Source organism: Hyaena hyaena, unplaced genomic scaffold (assembly GCF_003009895.1).
Source record: "Hyaena hyaena isolate Hyena2069 unplaced genomic scaffold, ASM300989v1 scaffold_510, whole genome shotgun sequence".
NCBI classification, from domain to species: Eukaryota; Metazoa; Chordata; class Mammalia; order Carnivora; family Hyaenidae; genus Hyaena; species Hyaena hyaena.
The window spans coordinates 1379984-1398893 of NW_024081141.1; the positions used below are offsets into that span (position 1 = coordinate 1379984).

The following is an 18910-nucleotide window of genomic DNA, read 5'->3' on the forward strand; positions in this document are numbered from 1 at the left end:
TCTTTTTACAAATAGTTTATTGTCAAATTAGTTTCCACATAACACTCAGTGCTCATCCCCACAAGTGTCCTCCTCCATGCCCATCCCTCCTCCCCCCCCCACATTCATGCTGACGAAAACTGAGGACTGATGGATGTGGGGGGGAGGAGGGAGGGGCATGGAGGAGGACACTTGTGGGGATGAGCACTGAGTGTTATGTGGAAACTAATTTGACAATAAACTATTTGTAAAAAAAATAAATAAATAAATAAAGGATAGGACAAGCCGCCCTGGTGGGCGGGAGGCTGGGAGAACAGCCCAGAACATGACATCAGGGAAAAGCTGATGAGTGTGAGAAGCATGTAACCACCTCACAAGCAACGCCGCTCCCCCATACCCTCACCTGAGTCCTGACACTACACTAATGTTCTTCAGAAGAACAAAGAAGGCTGAGAAGGGGATCAAGGGCTCAGATCCGGCAGGCCGGAGGGTCTGTGGGAGGAAGAAGAGCAGCAGGAAATCCACCCTGGGAAGTTCAGTTTTTCACAGAGGTTGAGATGACAGAGGGACAGCAGGGACTACGAACCAGAACTTGGGGGGAGGCTGGAGCTGGCCCCGCGCACCTGGGATAGGACAGGCATCTGCGCTGGACATTTGTACATGAGAAAGCCCGCCCAGCATAGAGACTAAGAGTGCAGATGGCTGTCATGCTGCCCGGATTGAACCCCGGCTCTGCTACTTACGAGCTTAACTTCCTGGTGCCTCAGTATCTTCATCTGTAAAATGGGGTGATAACAGCACCTGCCTCGCACGGCTGCTGTGGGAGGACTAAGTGAGCTACTACCCACGGACTGCTTAGAGCAGTGCCTGGCAGGGCTCACAGCCTGTGTTAGCTGTTATTAGTAGTATCAGTACCATCATCATCATTGTTATTTACGAGGTGTCTCCCGTCCACCTCTGGGGGTAGGTGGAGTGCATGCGAGCATCCCCCTTTTTAGAGATGTGGAAAGAGAGGGGTGGTGGAAGGAGATGGCCGGCAAAGCTCAAGGGAGATGCTCCTGGCCACAGAGCTGAGTGAGGAGGACGCCTCTCTGGCGGTCACACTGCAGGGTGGGAGTGGAGCTGAGTGCCTGGCGGGACAGCCCTCCTCCATCCTTTATACTCCAGCTCCTCTGGGGTGAGCTCACTTCCGCCTTGCCAGCTGCAAACCAGCCGAACAGCTGTCCTGCCCCCAGAGGTGGCTCTGATTGTGGCCAAGTCCCCCAGGGACTGAGCTCCATGCAGCTGCCTTGGGGCTGAATGTCCCACCTGCTTGAAACCGCAGGGGCTACACGGGTACGAGAGGGACCCGTGGGGGATGCACAGACAGCACACTCACTTCCTGAGTCCATCAGCTGAGGAGGGCTGGCAGGATATGAGCTGATGTCATCCAAATGACCCAGCTCATTCTCCCTCATTTTGGAGACAATTATTTGCTCAGAGAACCACCTGCTCCCTCAGTGCCTCCAGCCTCTACCCACCCCCGCTCCTCCTACTCACACGGTAGTTACCTGCTGCTTCCTCAAACTGTATTGCTCAGGTTCTGCCTGGCTCAAGAACCTTCAATGGCTCCCTGTCACATACACAGCTTGGGATCTAGGGGCCATCACCCATATTCGCCCTTTGCTAGTGCTTGCTCCAGCTCGAGGGCCCTTTCCTTACAAATGCCGTGCTGGGCTGCTTTTGCCATGCCCCATTGCAAGTCCACCCAAACCTTTTTTCCTTAATAGACCAGAACCCAAACCCCCTCCTCCAGGGAGCCCTTGTGGATTCAGTGTCCCTAGGGTTTGTCTCCCCTCTGTGTCTTCCCTTTCTCTCTCACTCAGCAAGTACCCTCTTGGATTATACTAGATTTTCCCTTCTCCCTCTGAGTTCTTCTCTGGAGGTTTATCAGACTCCAGAAGGGAACCAATGGGCCAAGAGATCACAAGCGTGTCAAACTGATCATCACGAATGTAGAGACCAAAACACCCAGAAAGCTATAAGTTATTTGTGTAAATAAAATATTTTGGCTATAAAACCAAGAGCCGTACAAGTATAATTTATTTAACAAGCAATTAAAAATTTCCTTGAAGGTCTAAGGAAACCAAGATGTTCCTGGTAACGTGGGGGTTTGATTCTCTGATCTGACACACTTCCCTACCATTGTACATATGAGTAAAACCGAGGCTCAGAGATGTCCATGCCTGGCTCAGAATATAATTCCCAGCTAGAAAACTGAGTGATCCTGGTACCTCGAAGGGTGTGAGGGGACACAAGGTGTGGGAAGTTGTATATCGTCCCTCCCGCCAGCCTCCCAAAGCAGGGGCCTCTGCCTCATCCTGCCCCTAAGCCTCCCCAGGTCTTAATTAAGGCGAGGGCAGAAACTTCGTAACCTTGCTGAACTGTGGTTCTGTCCTGGTTTCCTTCTGTCCCTCCCTTTTTCCTCCAGCAAAAACACATGCACCCCAGGAGCCCTACCTGGGCCCACCCTTCCTGTGGGTGGGCCTGAACTCTCCTCTTTCCTCTCCTATCATCATCCTCAGCAACAACATTGGGTGTTCCATTCCTAATGGCTAGTATCTGATTAACTAATTCACACTAAAGTGTTAATGACTTGTTAATAGCTTGATGAGATGCTTTTCTCAGGAACACCTGCATCTGGATGGATCCAGAAACGAATTCTTTGAGGATAGGATACTTTGTATTGCCCCCCTCAGCACCTGGTAGGTGCTCAGTAGATATCTGATAAATGGATCAATAGCAATAGATCTAATGTTTGAAAAGTGCTTCCTACTGAGTTTTATACTTGGCAAGTGCTTGTTAGACAGTGGCTATTATTATTATTATTACTATTTCTAGTGGCGAGTTTTCCATTATCAGGAATGGTCTGAGTGGACCTATTCCTCAAGCCTAGGACCTCTGGGAACAACAGCCCCTTCTTGTCGTCCAATATCAGATGACACTGTATGGAGGTGTGCTGATCCAGACATCCCCTCCCAGAGGAAAGGAAGAAGGAGAGAGAGCAGAAGCAGAGAGGACAGCTCGATTCCTAAATTCTACCTTACTCTATACTTTCGGTAATCAATAACATCAATCGAACACTGACTAAGTAGCAGGCACATACGGAGTGCTTCCCATGGGATGGTCACAGCTACCCCATGAGGAGTTTATTATCCCATTTGTGTTGGGGAAGCTGAGGCTTGGAGAGGTTAAGTGCTGCTGGGCGGTGAGTGGGATTCAGATCCCTGGAGTCAGCTCCTGGTCTGGGCTCCTACCTGGTGTCACTCTAGTTGGATGCAAGCCCAGGGGCTTCCTAAAGAGGCACCATCCCTGCTGTTTGGCTACTGCTCCAACAAGCGTCAGTCCTCTGGCACCTGGGAAGGGATGCCGGGAGGCTGGGCTTGGGCCCTGAGGAAAGGTACATGGGGCACATGGGGCCCTCATCTGATCCCCGGGCCCTCAGGAACACAACAGCACAAATGTCAATGGACGGAGGGGTCCAGCACACAGAGGAGGAGATGAGGTTGAGCTAGGGTTTTAAGCAAGATTTTGAAAAAGCAGAGGATTTGGATGAGAAGGGCTGGGGAGAAAAGGTGTTTCAGTCCCGTTAGATATAGTGTGGCAGAACTGTGGAAGCACTTGAAGATGAGGCCAATGGGGGCGATGTCCTTGGCTGAAGCAGGGAACAGCAGGGACAGGGGGACAGGGAAGGGCAGCAGCTGCAGGGACATTGAAGGTTGGGCTGGTGAGCTGCCTTGCACATGACAGAAACACAACCAGCAAAGCCATCGAAGGGGACATCGTGTTAGGACGGGTTCCAAGAGCTGGGAAAGACCTGTAACGTTAGATCGCAAGCCTCCATGTCCCCTACACTGCACAGGTGCCTGGCACACAGAAGCTCTCAATAGAGGTTTACCAAAGGGAGAAAAGAAGGGGATGGGGGAAGGGCAGGAGGAATAGCTAGGTGGTCTCTGGATGGAGAATGTCTCTTCTCTTCTCTTCTCTTCTCTTCTCTTCTCTTCTCTTCTCTTCTCTTCTCTTCTCTTCTCTTCTCTTCTCTTCTCTTCTTTTCTTTCCTTACAAAGGAAAACTGAGGTGGCATGTGACACAGCCTTCAGAGGGACTGCATGGGGGCTGCCCACAGAGCTACTGTCCTTCCAGAACACACCAAGAACATGCTAAGGGTTAAGGGAGATGAGGGGGGCTCAGACCTGGGATGTGCTGACCCAGGAAGACCTCTGGGGAGAGGGCAGAATAGAGCAAGAGGTGGCAAAAGAGGAAAAGGGAAGGGTGGATGGATGATGGAGAGGAGGGATGAAGAGACAAGGTGGGAAGGAGAGAAGGGAGGAAAAGAAAGTTCTGGTGAACTATGAAGACAAAATGGCAGTGAGGTGAGTGGGGAGGAGTACAGGGAAGGAAGTAGGAATGGATTCCAGGTCAACTCCTAAACAGAGTGAGAGAGAGCCCCACACCAGCCTGGCTCCAGGTTCTTCTCTCTCCTGTGGCTTCACCCAGCCAAGAGTCATGGCACACCCTGGGGTCCCAATAGAGATCACTGGGTAAAGGCAATCTCTGGGGACAGAGCTGGCCACTGGCAGAACAGGGATAGCAGCAATGGCATTCATAGGGGAGGACTGGGGCTCATGTCAGGTACCTGACACAGAGGGAGCGGCAGGCAGAGTTTGGGGCAGGGAGAGATGCATATGAGGTCAGTCTCACCTGGACAGCAGTTCCTTCACTTGAACTCTAAACAAGTGGCTCCTGTCCTCAGCTTGCTCCTGCTCTTACTAACCGATACACAAGACAGAAATGAGCAAATGGACCACCCAGGAGTCTCCTTGAAGCCTCCAGGCTGTGGCAAGCCTCTCTCTGCCATCTCCCTGTCTCCTCTGAGTTGACTCCTTCAATTTTCAGCCACATGCTCCAACTCCATCCTCCTTTTCTTCACTCTGTCCAGTGTTTGTTACTAGACCTCGGTTGTGCCTTGCACAGCCTCCAGTGTGCCTTATAGGAGCTTGAGAGAGGTGAAGTGTGGAGATCCCATTTCCTTGAGAACTGACAGGAGCATATGGCCCATCATGTGCTCATGTCCCATGCTGGGGAGAGGGTCACTCCATCCCTCACACCCCAGCAGAGAGAGCCACAGTCCTCTGTGGGTTAGGGGAAGAGGCCATCAGTGGGGTGTGTCTCCAGGAGGCCTGAATCTTTCCAGGAAAGAGGAAGACACACTTATGGTTGGAGCCCCCCCACCCCCATATACTCTACCTAGTATCCTACTCTGTCCAGGGCAGCCCATCCTCTTCCAGCTCCCTGAGGCCTCAGGAGGAAGCCCACGACGCAGAGAAGATTAGTCAGGATGGTGAAGTGCCAGTGACACCCCCCTGGAGAGGATGGGGCCTGGGGCAAATTACCCTATAACAGCAGGTTAATGAGATAAAACCCAAATTACATGAGCAAGGCTTGCAAGCCCAGCAATTTGATGGTTTCGTGTTGTTTCAGAGGTGGGGAGGGCTTGATCTCTAGCTCAGCATAGAGAAAATGACTTCTTGCTCCCAGGCAAGCCAAACCCATGAATTAAGCTCTTGACTGCCCATCCACGAACCCCAGTGCCAAGCACATATAAGGAAGGGTGCCTGCCAGTCCTCACTACAAACTGCAGAGCCCGTGTGGGATTTGGCCTTCACCCCTCCTGCATCTGACCTCCATCTCCACCAGCAGCATGAACCGCCAGTTCACCTGCAAGTCGGGAGCCGCCACCAAGGGGGGCTTCAGCGGCTGCTCGGCAGTGCTCTCAGGGGGCAGCTCATCCTCCTACCGGGCAGGGGGCAAAGGGCTCAGCGGAGGCTTCGGAAGCCGGAGCCTCTACAGCCTGGGGGGCATCCGGAACATCTCCCTCAACATGGCCAGCGGCAGCGGGAAGAGTGGAGGTTATGCATTTGGCCGGGGCCGGGCCAGTGGCTTTGCTGGCAGCATGTTTGGCAGTGTGGCCCTGGGGCCCGTGTGTCCAACTGTGTGCCCACCTGGAGGCATCCATCAGGTCACTGTCAATGAGAGTCTCCTGGCCCCCCTCAACGTGGAGCTGGATCCTGAGATCCAGAAAGTGCGTGCCCAAGAGCGGGAGCAGATCAAGGCTCTGAACAACAAGTTTGCCTCCTTCATCGACAAGGTGGGTCTACCTTCTCCTTTCCTCTCTTCTCTTTTCTCTTCTCTTCTCTTCTCTTCTCTTCTCTTCTCTTCTCTTCTCTTCTCTCTCTACTCTGAACATGAGTTTTTGTTACAGAGAAGGGATTCAGGTTAGCTAAGAGGAGGCACAAAGTAGGTGTTTCTTTAATCAGGGTGACTTATTTAAGATTCCCTGCATAATACTTCCTAAGAGAAGACAGAGGTAGGTCTGTCTCTATTGGCAGAGGCTTATGGGGGTACTGGCAGGAGCTCCAAAGGGAAGACGCCCACTTCTTACTCAAGAGTCAGCTTGGTGTCATTGCTAAGCCTGGGGTCCATGCAGGGGGAAAGGCAATCTTTTGACTGGCAATCTTCCAATCAAAAGAGAGGCAATCTTCCCCAGAGTAACCAGGAAAGCTTGTCTTCTCCCCATCCATTGCAAGTAGGTCTCCTCCACTAGTCATTTGACCAATGGATCAGGAGCATCAGGGTGTGGCCATTCCTGGGTGGTTTGACCATGGGCATTTTTTTTAAGTTGGCTGAGGACTCTCTTGAGAGGCAGAAGAATGCAGTGGAAAAGACGTCTCCACACTGCTTTGAAGTCAGACCTGACTTCCACTCCAGCCCTATCACTGTCCAGCTATGTCTTGGCTAAGCCAGCCACAGAGCCAGCCATGTAGAGAGTTATTTATCAGTGCCTGTTTCCTCATCTCTATGATGGCCTACCTCTTGGGGTTTATTGTCAAGTTTATAAAAGAAAATGCATGTGAAGATCTTGGCACAGTGCCACACACGTACTCCCAAATGATGGTTATTGTTACGATCATTTTTATCTTCAGAGAGACCGGAGAGGGGTGTTGAGAAAGGCAGGAACTACAGGTCTGGAAGAGGCCTCAAGGCGTCATCCAGTCCAGATAGGCCTCGACTTTTAGTAGATGAGCAATTAGTGCTCCCATTCTATGAGTCAGCAAAAGCATGATGATAAATGCCATGCCAGGGTTTGGCATCTGGGGTGGGGATGGGAGAGAAGGAAGGTGAGACTCAGTACTGGGGATGAGGGGCTATATTGCCTACATGGCAGTTAGGCACCAAGGATGGGTCAGCCCAGGATAAAGCCTATGGTTGAAGTGGTCAGTGGCCATCAGAGCCTATCCCTGTCCCCCAGCTCTAGATGTCTGCTCAGAGGATCCTTTGCTCACCTCAGGGGCCAGCACTATCTCTGTGGCTCCTTATTCCTCCAAACCATTTCACATTTGGAAGATCAAAGGGCTCTGAGGTTTGGGGTTTGGGGGTCACATGGGAGTAGCCTGACCTTTGGCAGGGCTGGTCAAACCCCATTAAGGGGCAAAGTCTGGAGACATGAAAAGAAGAAGAGTCACCTTCTTCATGAGGACAGTCACCTCTGAACAAAGGTGGTTTGTCCAGAGTGAGGGAGAAGCCAGTTCACAGGCCTGGACAGTTTCTAAATAACTTCCATGTCCAGAGGACAACAGTCTCATAACCCCAGGTACCCAGAAAATATGCATCCATCTTATCAGTGGTCCCGATTATCCAGTATGTAGTTCAGATGTGAATTGTGGCATCCTGAGTGTAGGGTTTACTCTGTGGTCAGTGTTTAGTCTTAAGAATTTACATGAAAGAGTCAGATTGGTTAAACCAAAGCAAGGCTCATGATCTGCTGGAGGCAAGCAGTTTGGTGACTGATCCCACCTTAACACTGAATCCCAGACAATTTTCTGAGGTCCCATGATTATGACGATAGGGAACACAACTTTATTTAGACACTGGCTGTGCTCATGTGGATTAAGTCACATTTAAAAAATTGTACAGCCCCAAACCACACAAGCGAGAAGTAAGTAGATCCACTCCCTCTGGTCAGTTTCCTGGCCCACTGTGACCATGGTGGCATGGGGATCACTGTCCATCTATCTTGCCCCACGTGCCATGCTGGTCCTGTGGAAGATGGTTCTGAGAGGCAGAACTAGGGCTGAGGGAAGAGGCCATGGGCAATGAAGGAGCTGGGGACATTTAGATGACCCAAAAGCCCATTTAGCCTCCTTGAACTTGACATGATATAAAATGAAGGGCAAACTTCCTTCTTCAGCAGAGTCAACCTTTCCAAAGATTGACCCAACCTGGCTCTGTCCTGGTATTTTTTAGGCACACACTTGCCCTGAGCCAGTTTGGCCATAGTGGATTCTGAGTGACTGGGTGCATGAGTTATGGGGACACATGATGGAATTTGGTTCTGGGCTCCCTCACTTACCAAACGTTTGGACCTTGGAAAGAGGCTAAACTTCTCTATAGCTCAGCTTCTTTTCAATTAAGTGGTATTTATAATTTGACCACCTAGTGTAGCTGTTGTGAGGAGTAAAAGAGAAAATACAGCAGATCACTTTGCACAGGGCCTTGTGAATGACAGGTGTGACTATTTCTGCGGGGATTCAATGGTTTCTGTGCTTTGGGCCCCAGGTGCGGTTCCTGGAGCAGCAGAACCAGGTGCTGGAGACCAAGTGGGAGCTGCTGCAGCAGCTGGACCTGAACAACTGCAAGAACAACCTGGAGCCCATCCTCGAGGGCTACATCAGCAACCTGAGGAAGCAGCTGGAGACGCTGTCCGGAGACAGGGTGCGGCTGGACTCGGAGCTGAGGAGCGTGCGGGACGTGGTGGAGGACTACAAGAAGAGGTGAGTGGGGAGCGATCCCCCTGCAGCTGGACAACTGTCCCCTTTCCCTCTGAGCTCGTTCTGTAGGAGTGGCATCTACCCCAGCATAAAGGTGTTGGAGGTGAGGGGCCATGTTTCTTGTCATACTGAGCAGAATTACTCTGACAAAACCCTAGAACTTGCTTCTCCAACCTCTGATCTGGCACTTAGGACAAATATCCTGTTAACTGGACAGTGGTCAAAGGATTATATCTGGCTGGGTGAGGCAAACCTTGGGTAAGCCACTCAGAGCTTCTGGGTCCTCACTGGTAAACGAGGACTTATATTCATTCACCTTCCAGAATGGCTATGAGGAGTAACTAAGGAAACACTCCCTTTCATTGGTAAGGCTTTATTCAAATTTGCTTCTTGCTCCTTATGAGATTTCTCATAGAACATTTGCTCCACATGTTCCTACCTCATTTTTGTACCTAGGTCTTCAATAATCTCCTTTTCAAAACTTGATCACCATGTACCCTCCTCCCGGAAGCCTCCCTTGCCTGGTGGCCCCAGCAGCCCAGTACTCTGTGGCCCATTAGCATCTGTCCCCCAAATGGGCACACTGCCTCTTGCTCAGAGTGATGAGCATTCTCAGTGAGAGGGTTCTAAGTGAGATGCATTGACCAGCTGAGCCCTGGCATTCCTGCAGGTATGAGGAAGAAATCAACAGGCGGACAGCTGCAGAGAACGAATTCGTGCTGCTCAAGAAGGTGAGGGGGAAAGGCAGGCCTTGAGTCCAGGGCTGGCTTGGGACCAGGGAAGGCTGAGCCTACCAGTGTGCTCTGCTCTCAGTGAAAGAGAGGCGATTCCAAAATAATGAGGAAAAGGCCAAGGAAAGCCAAGATGGACTATCCAGAGAGGGAATGAAAAGGCAGAGACGATGATGGCCTTCCCAAGTGTTTCACGTGGACAGGACTTGTCCACAGCGAAGAACAGCAGAGGATGACACAGGGGCTCCCCGGGGGCCACAGGGCTTGACTCAGATGTCAGAAGGATGACAGACAGCTTGGGTTCCAGCTGTCTGGCTGGGGCTTCCTTCCTCAGAGGGGAGCCCCATTCCTGTTGAGAGAGTACATTCTCAAGATGGGGCAGGGCTGGCCCTTCTGCTCCTTCCTCTCCTTCCCCATGAACCTCTCAGGGAGAAGAGGTCAGCTATTTCCATGTGCAGGGCACCCAGGCCGGGGTGGGTGTTTCTTTCTTGGCAGTGACTGAGGGATGGTGGGGGCATCTTTCAGGATGTGGATGCCGCTTATGCCAATAAGGTGGAACTCCAGGCCAAGGTAGACTCCATGGATCAGGAGATCAAGTTTTTCAAGTGCCTCTATGAAGCCGTAAGTTTGCCTCTCCACCCACCTCTCTGAGGGCAGCCAGTGGGTAAAACTCTGTTCTGGGGGCTCAGGAGGCTCCCTGCTTCAGGGAGGTCCCCTGGTTAGCCATTCATCTCCCATTTCAGCCGTGAGGGGCTCCCAGTCTGTACCCCCTGGGTGGGAGCGAAATAGTCCAGGTCCTGGCTTCATGGTGACAGCAATCTGTCTGGGGCCTGGAGAGAACTCACTTTGCCCAGGGAACAACAGCCTAGGTTCAGGGCCTCCAAGTTAGTATTTCCTGGATTTGCTAACCTTGCTTGGGGGTGGGGGTGAGGGGCAGTGTTGGCCTCCTACAGTCAAGTCCTGAGACCAGCCCTGTTTGCCATGTAGGAGATCGCTCAGATCCAGTCCCACATCAGTGATATGTCTGTCATCCTGTCCATGGACAACAACCGGGACCTGAACTTGGACAGCATCATTGACGAGGTCCGTGCCCAGTATGAGGAGATCGCCTTGAAGAGCAAGGCTGAGGCTGAGGCCCTGTACCAGACCAAGGTGAGCTGGGCTGAGGCAGGACCAGGGAGGGCAACTCCAGCAAGCATGAGGGCTGGGACTGAACACTCCCAGCACAGAGGCCATGTCCAGTTAAGTGTCCAACATGCCCTTCCCCCATGACATCACCAATCCCAGATATCATGTATGCCCATGACATACACATCATGCTTACCCATGGCTCTGTACTTTGGGGTCCTCAGTTCCAGGAACTGCAGCTGGCAGCCGGCCGGCATGGGGATGACCTCAAAAACACCAAGAACGAAATCTCGGAGCTCACCCGGCTCATCCAGAGAATCCGCTCAGAGATTGAGAACGTGAAGAAGCAGGTGAGGGGACCAGCTGCCAATGGCCTGGGGCAGGAGGGCAAAATTGGAGGAGGGATGAGTTGGCCAAGGATATCAGCCTCCCGAATCTCTGCCCACGAGAGGAAAGGAGCCAATGAGGTCACTGCCTTGAATACTTAGAGCAGACATCTCCAGGGCATCTCATCTCCTACTCAACCCAAAGACCTCTGCTTCAAAGTCCCTCCCACAGGAAGTCTTCTCTCATTCTCCAGGATGGGCTAGGACCACATCCCTGTTCCCTCTTTCCCAGTCACGTGTTCTGCCGGCATCTGTACTCCTCTTACCTCATCACACTTCAGCAATTGCCTGATACCAGCCTGTCCCATCTTCCACTAGACTTGAAGAACTCAGGGAGTTGACTGCTTTGTTCCCCATTGCTTTCCCAGTATCGAGCACAGTTCCTGGCAGATAGTAGCATCTTAATAAACATTTTCAGATTAAATGGTTGATAAGTGGACTCAGACAGCACCCATTAAGCATGCCTTCTGTGGCTATTTATTAAGGGTTGGCTTGGAAACACTCCCAGGAATATACACTGCAGTCTCATTAGGTGGGGAGACAAGATGCATTTATATTATAACAAGGGCAGCAGATCCTATCATTTTATCACATTGAATCGTCCCAAAGACTCTACGAGGCAAGTGTTGCCCATTGTTACAGATGAGGAGACTGAGGCTCAGAGAGGTTAAGTGGGTTGCAAGCTGGCAAGTGGCAGAGCTGTGATCAGAACCAACTGTGACTCCTAGTCCAGTGATCTTTCCACTTCCCTGTGGGCTTTAACACTTAGTGGCTCTGTGATGTGGGGCAAATTCATTATCCTTTCTGTACATGACTACACGAACTAAGATACATAAAATGCATATACAGGGCTGAGTGCAGTATCTGGCATATGGTACGCACTTGGGAAATAATAGTTGGTTCTGAGGAATCTCCTTCCCTGCACCCCTTGTCTGTGGTCCTATGCATCTGGGTGGCCACTGTCATTGTACCTACCACACCATATTCCAATGATCTTTTCTCCCAGACTTTAAACAACTCCAGAGCAGAAAGTCAATTTTACTCTTACTCATTTTGTATGGCCGTATGGGTGGCCAAGTAAATGTCTTCGTAATGAACTGACATGGTACTGAATTGGCTGCGATCGCAGGAGGGGAGGATGCACTATGTTTCCTCATCACCGATGCCTAAACACGAGTGGAGATAGCCAGCTCCAGCAGGGGCCTTCGCCTAGAAGAGGAGCAGGAGGTGTGATGCATGGAAGTGGGCATCTCCGCCCAAGAATCTCCAAGCACTAGTGAGATTTGGATGTGGATGACTCTAATCACCCCTTCCAGTTTTTGAACTTCTCCAATTCCCTGTATAGATTTCCAACCTGGAGACAGCCATTGCCGATGCCGAGCAGCGGGGCGACAGCGCCCTGAAGGACGCCCGGGCCAAGCTGGACGAGCTGGAGGCCGCCCTGCACCAGGCCAAGGAGGAGTTGGCACGAATGCTGCGGGAGTACCAGGAGCTCATGAGCCTGAAGCTGGCCCTGGACATGGAGATCGCCACCTACCGCAAGCTACTGGAGAGCGAGGAGTGCAGGTGGGGGTTGCTCTGACAGGAGAGCCCCGGAAAGTTGAGAAGGATGAAACGGGAAAGCTTAGCACACCCTCATCCAGAAAAGATGCACTCTTAGTACTGAAAGGGTGGCAATGATGGGAATAATAACAGTGATTAATAATACCTGCCCTGGCGTGAGCACTCACTTCACACCAGTGTTTTGGGGATGAGCTCATTCCATCCTTACAATTTCCCTGAATGTACTAAGGCACACTACCCAGTCTCCCAAACCAACCCCCCTGCCCAAACCCAAACCCACTACTATGTTAGGCCTTCTTGTTTCATCTTCCTTATCTGTCCAGGTACAAGATGAACTTGTCAGAGATGTCCCAGGGCAGCCATTCCAGTTTTCCCACTGTTCTCAGCAGACAGGAAAGACTCAGTGCCTGACCTTGGGAAGTGTGCATGACACCCCACATGTGCACTTTGTGCCGACTATGGTTTGACTTAGGTCATTGCCCGGTTACCCCAAAGATTCAGGGACAGCACCCAGAGCTTTCCAAGCTCTACTTGTGCCAAAGAAGCCCTGGAATTTCCACAGGTGTCCATTGGGTTCAAAAACCCAATTCAGGCTGATGGGGATGCTAACCTTGAGGTCAATAGATTGTGGATTGGGTGGCTGCTTGCTCTTATTTTATTTCTCTCCCCAACAGGATGTCAGGAGAATTTCCCTCCCCTGTCAGCATCTGTAAGTACATGTATTCTTGGACCTAAAACTGTAGAATCTGCAGACTAGAGAGGGCCTTAGTCCCACTCTGTGTGTATACATGAACAAACTAAGGACCAGAGAGCAAAAAACTTTGAGATTACACAGCCAGATGGCAGAGGCATGGCCAGCAATCAGGTCTCCTGGCTCCCAGCCCAGGACTGCTTCCTCCTTATCTCTCTATCTCCTCATTCCCAGGGGATGGCAGTTAGGAAGGTTATGGCTACAGGGAAGGGGAAACAAAGGATGAGCTGCAAGTTGTGACCAACCATGGACTGAGAAATTAGAGGGAGCTCAGGTGATCAGGGAAACAGGACCTCCAAGGCTAAACTGACAGTATTGGATCTCTGGATTTCAGTAGGACTAAGAATTAAACCAGAGCCTCTAAAAAATGTCATCTGAAGGACAGCTAGCAAGAGAGAGAGGTTGGACGCTAGGAAGTTTAGTAAAAAGGCTAATAGAAGGGGGAAGGGTATATCTAGAACATAGGTGGGTGCACTGGTACCTGGGCCAAAGGGATGGGCCTCCAGAAATTAAAAATTAGCCAGTCTAAGCTGTGCAAGGCAAGGGCAGGACATGGGGGAAGCTGTCTTTGGGATATTTTCCCTGGGTTGGGGGTTACAGCCACGTGAAGTGGCTAACCCATTGTCCCAAGAGCCCCCTCTGTCCCAGGGAAGGGTAGCTTACTCTGGTCCTGCCTCTTGAGGCAAGCTGACCCCGCTCTCCCTCTGCAGCCATCATCAGCAGCACCAGCGGCAGCAGCGGCTATGGTCTCCGGCCCAGCTCTGTCAGCGGCGGCTACGTGGCCAACAGCACCAGCTGCATCTCAGGCGTGTGCAGCGTCCGCGGTGGGGAGGGCAGGAGCCGGGGCAGCACCAGTGACTACAAGGATACCCTGGGGAAGGGCTCCAGCCAGAGTACGTCCTCCAAGAAAGCCAGCAGGTAGAGAGGGCTGTCCAAGGCCCTCCTGCCACCAGTGTGTCCTCGGCTGTCTCCCACATGCGCTCTTCCCTAGCCCACTGTCAGCCCCATCTCTACCCAGCCCTGCTCCCATACCTCCAGCGCTGGCCTTGGCCACCCTGCTTCTCCCGGCCTATGTCTTCCTGAGCCTGAACAGGTGTGGATGACTACACCTGGGGAAATTCTTTCTGGCATATGCCTGGCATTTACTTTCTTGGCTGAGGTCCCCCAACCATGCCATCAGCTCAGCTCCAGGCTCCCAGCCTTCTGCCCTCTACACAGCCTCCAGCTCAGTTGCTAACTACTCTGTCTGGCTCTCTGAGGCTCACACCGAGGCCCCCTCCTGCTGGAGGGGCTCCCTGGGGCCTCTGTCCTAGCTCCTGCCTATGTTAGTGGCTGGTTCTGTGTTCAAGGCCAGGAGGACTGAAGGACAACAACCAAGAAAAGCCAGTCCCCACCCCACCTTGGCTCCATCTCCTGGCTCACTCTGAGTGGGACCCGGTACAACTCAGGGTCTCTCTTCACTCTCCTGTGTCCAGAAGCAGAGAAGAGGAGACCCCTCTGCATCTCCTTTCTTCCTTAGAGACCCTCCTATTGCATTCTCAATAAACAGCACAGTCTCATGGCTTGGTCTCTGAGTAGTCAAGATGTGTACACGTACTCCGTTCAGTATTCACCCGAGCAGGTCCCACACAGGCACACACAGACATATACGGTACACCTTTCGTATTGCCTGCATGGCCCACATTTCTATGTTGATTTTCTCCAGAGAGCAGGAAAAGGAGCTCTCAGAGCACACTTGGCCCAGGGGCTGGGCAGTGTTGGAGCTGCAGGGAAATGAAGCGTGGGCTAACTTTGGGAGGAAGGAGGGAAAAAAGGGAGAGAAGTAAGGAGGAACACAGGAAATGGGTGTGTGCAGCATGGTTCGTGGCTTTCAACAAAAGAATTACCTGTGTCTACTGACGGATGTGGTCCTGCTCCTGACAGAGACCCTGGCCTTCATCTGAGAACTTTGTCAGGCAGGTGTCTGTGTTTGTTCAACCCTTTCCTTGTTGCTCAGCGGCCTGGCCTTATGGGGGAGGGGTCACTCAGGGAAGGTGGAGCTGATGGGGACCCCACACTTGGAGCTTGTTGGATGCTCAAATAGGGAACAAGTTCTTGAAGCCTGAGGCTGGACTTGGGAGTCAGGGTAGGCTACAAACATCATTGACTATACAGTTGGCACCTGCCCATATGTCTGTCTACCTTAGGGTGAGGAGAGGCGTAAGGAAGATAGACAGACCCCCCAGTGACCAGCAGGAGCTGGCAAACCTGTCAGGAAGTCCTTGGGGGCCTGAGGAGCTTACAAAATTGGAGGTAGAGGGATTGGAGAAAGGGATGAATGGGCTGGGTTGGCTGGCAGACAGAACTTCAGAGTAGTGGTTGAGGCTTAGGCCAAGGCCACCGGGGCCAGGCTCAAGCCCCTGCCATCCAGGAGGTGGCCATCAGCTATAGCCTCTCACCTCTCTCAACTTAGAAGTTAACATCACCATGTGGGTAGAGGAGGATGTGCAGATCAAGACTCAGCAGCAAGTTTGCTTCACTGGTCAACAAGCTGAAGTTTGTGTGTTTGTGTGTGTGTGTGTGTGTGTGTGTGTGTGTGTTAAGAACTGGGTAGAGACACCATAAGTTCCTCAGCAAAGGATACACATACACCTGCTACTTCTACTACCTTTGTAGCAGTAAGAACTGAGGTGGGATAATGGAAGGAACTTTCCAGCTGAGAGGCTTAGAAGAATTCTAGATTCTCAAATGCGGGGAATTGAGGCTGCTTCTCTAGATGCTGTTGGTTTCTCACTCAGATTTGGAGAAGTAAAGAACTCTCCCACATCCCTTTGTGCCCAAGGGCTCACAGGGGTCTCCCAGGTGGGCAAGTTTATCCTAGATTTTGAGTCTGTTTTCTAGAGCAGCAGATCAAGAGGCTGAAGGCTGAGGGGAGCTTCCTGCAGGAGATAGTCAGGAGGACCCACTGAGGTCCACAGTAAGGACCTGAGTTACAGAGCTTGCAGGTACCAGAGGAAGGGGTCTCAGCTGGCTGTGGACTACAGACCAGGCAGGAGTTGATGGAAGGCTCGGGGTACAAGCAAGGGCTCCGAGGAAAGGAAATAATGCTAATGGCTTACAGGTAGGGTGGCCTTTAAGTCACATGAGTCTAGGTGGTCTTTTGATCACCGTTGCCAAGAGCAGTAGCTCTTCACACAGGCACAGAAATAACCTGGGAGAGGTGCCTGTGTGGCTCAGGTGGTTAAGCGTCTGACTTCAGCTCCGGTCATGATCTCATTGTTCATGAGCTTGAGCCCCGCTCAAGTGCTAACGGCTCAGAGCCTGGAGCCTGCTTAGGAGTCTATGTCTTCCACTCTCTCTGCCCCTGCACCACTCTCACTCTGTCTTTCTCTCTCAAAAATAAATAAACATTTAAAAAATCTTTTAAATAATGTGGGAACTTAAAAATACTGATGTCTGAGCCACCACCCCAAACCAATTAAGGTGGTCTACTGGAGTAGGGCCCAGGCATTCATGGTATCTCTCAAAAGTTAGGGAAGGGATTCTAGTGAACGTCCTGAGCTGAGAATGTAATCAGTGGAGAAAGAGGTCCAAACTCTAGTAAATGTAGCAAGGTCTTAGAATGAGTGAGTAGAGATGGGGTCAAGGCATTAAGATGGCAATGTGAGCTCTGAAAGGGACATGGGGTTGGGGCACTGAGGAAACCTACACCTAATATCCCAGACTTGTGTCAGGTAAAAAACATGGCTATGTGCTGAGGGACAGGGTGGCAGGTGTTACAGGGCAACAAAGGAGGGTAAAGGGCAGGAAAGGGAACTGGTCACAGGTGTGTAAGAGCATAACAATGAGCCTCACGTCTTACCTCTGGGTCTGTGACACTGTGCTGCCTTCCTCTCCTCATAGCTATGTGATGCTCTGTGGAGTGGATGCAGGAGAAGGAGAAAGCAAAGTTAAAATCCCCGCATTCAGGAAGCTTCTGATCCTACAGGCAGGAGGAGCCACTCAGGAAGGACACAGGTGGAGAAAAAGCTGGTGCAAATGGATTAAGTCCCCAACCCACTTACTTGTACTTTCCATCACCTCCCCCAAAGTCAGTGACAGGGTCTGAATGGTCCTCACCTCTGCACTCTTGTGCTTGGCACAGCATTTGCAGTGAGTATAAGCTGGTGGACTAACTACCCCTCCCCATGGGACTCTGACTCCCGGCTCCTTGGGACATCCCACTGGAGGGGACCCAGCAGCAAGCCAAGCCAGACATTGTGGCAGTTCAGCTGGGGGGCTCCCAGGGACTGCCGTGGGTCAAGTGGGCCATAGATGTGGAGGTTGGCACCCTCAGACCATCTCTGGAGGGCGAGGAGAACAAAAGGGGTCCCACACCGAACTTGGGGTGCCCACCAAGGGGGCTGAGGCTTCTTGGCTTTGATCACTACTCTGCTCCTTCTCTCCTTCTGTGAAGCCTCAGTCTCCCGGCCCTTTCCTATGCTTTAGACCTAGAGTACCAGGCAGGGGTTCAAAATGAGGGACTGGAAACTGAGCTTTATGGGACACCTACTGTGGACCAGACTCTCCCTGAGCTGGGCACGCCTCTCTGAGGTGGGTGCTGTTTTTCCTAAGACAGAGACCTGCTGTAGCCAGGGCCACAGAGCCAGTGCACGGAGCCAGGATTCGATGAGGTCTGTCTCTCCAAAGCCCACACTCTTTCCACATCACCGCCCTGCCTCCCGGTGTGGGAGCCATCTGCCTCTGCCCACCCAGCTGCTGTGCGTTCCCACCCTTCCCTGATGTCCTGCGGGCTCCCTGCCCACTGTTTGCTGCTGCTGCCATCACGTTCCATCAGCTGAAGACTGATACCTCCATGTCCTAGGCACTGGGCTGGGTTCCTTTTATGCCTATGGATTGCCATGTAACCCATCTCAGATTTCCCCACTGAGGCTGCAGCCGTGTTGTCACCTGCAGACATAGAAGCTGATCCCCTCAATGTTTGAGGGAGGATTGGCAAAGCAGCACATAGATCCAGCTCCCCTTGAAGCCTTGGTCTCCTGCACCAGAAGTGGTCAAGGAAGCTGCTAACGTTGGCCCTGGAGAAGGAGCAGGAGGAGGCAAGGAGGAAGCCTCAAGCAGGTGGTTATTGTGGGCTGGCGTGGACCCAGCGTGTGGGGAGGGCTGAGGCAGACCAGGGTGGTCACTCTATCTGGAGAAGCTGGCTGGGCTCTGGGGGCAGAAGTATCAAAATGGAATCCTAAATCAGCAAGAAGAATCTAGAGAAGCGTGAAGGAGGTGGCCCTGCTCATGCAGGTGGGCTCTTCTGGGCACTGTCCTCTCTCCAGACAATGGTCCGGTGGCCAGTCCGTGGTAAAGGCATCGCCGCTCTTCTTGAGTACCTTCTGAGGAGACTCCGGAGTCCTTGTGCCTCACAACTTGGCCTTAGAAAAGTTCTGCTTCAGGTCTGACCACCGTCCCTCCAGCTACACGCTTGCCTGCCTTGCCCAGCAGTGAAGACGGTTTCTTGTCTGGCTCCCTCAGTGG

At 52.0% G+C, this 18910-nt stretch overlaps 1 protein-coding gene across 1 annotated transcript; it reads left to right on the forward strand.

The window, feature by feature from the left end:
• The first annotated feature begins 5719 nt into the window (after window positions 1-5719).
• KRT71 (keratin 71) lies at window positions 5720-14962 on the forward strand. The gene is made up of 9 exons (XM_039255078.1): window positions 5720-6166; window positions 8635-8849; window positions 9517-9577; window positions 10103-10198; window positions 10565-10729; window positions 10930-11055; window positions 12437-12657; window positions 13329-13363; window positions 14116-14962. The coding sequence occupies exons 1-9, from the start codon at window positions 5720-5722 to the stop codon at window positions 14325-14327; spliced, it is 1578 nt and encodes a 525-aa protein (XP_039111009.1). The 3' UTR covers window positions 14328-14962.
• Window positions 14963-18910: the final 3948 nt, after the last annotated feature.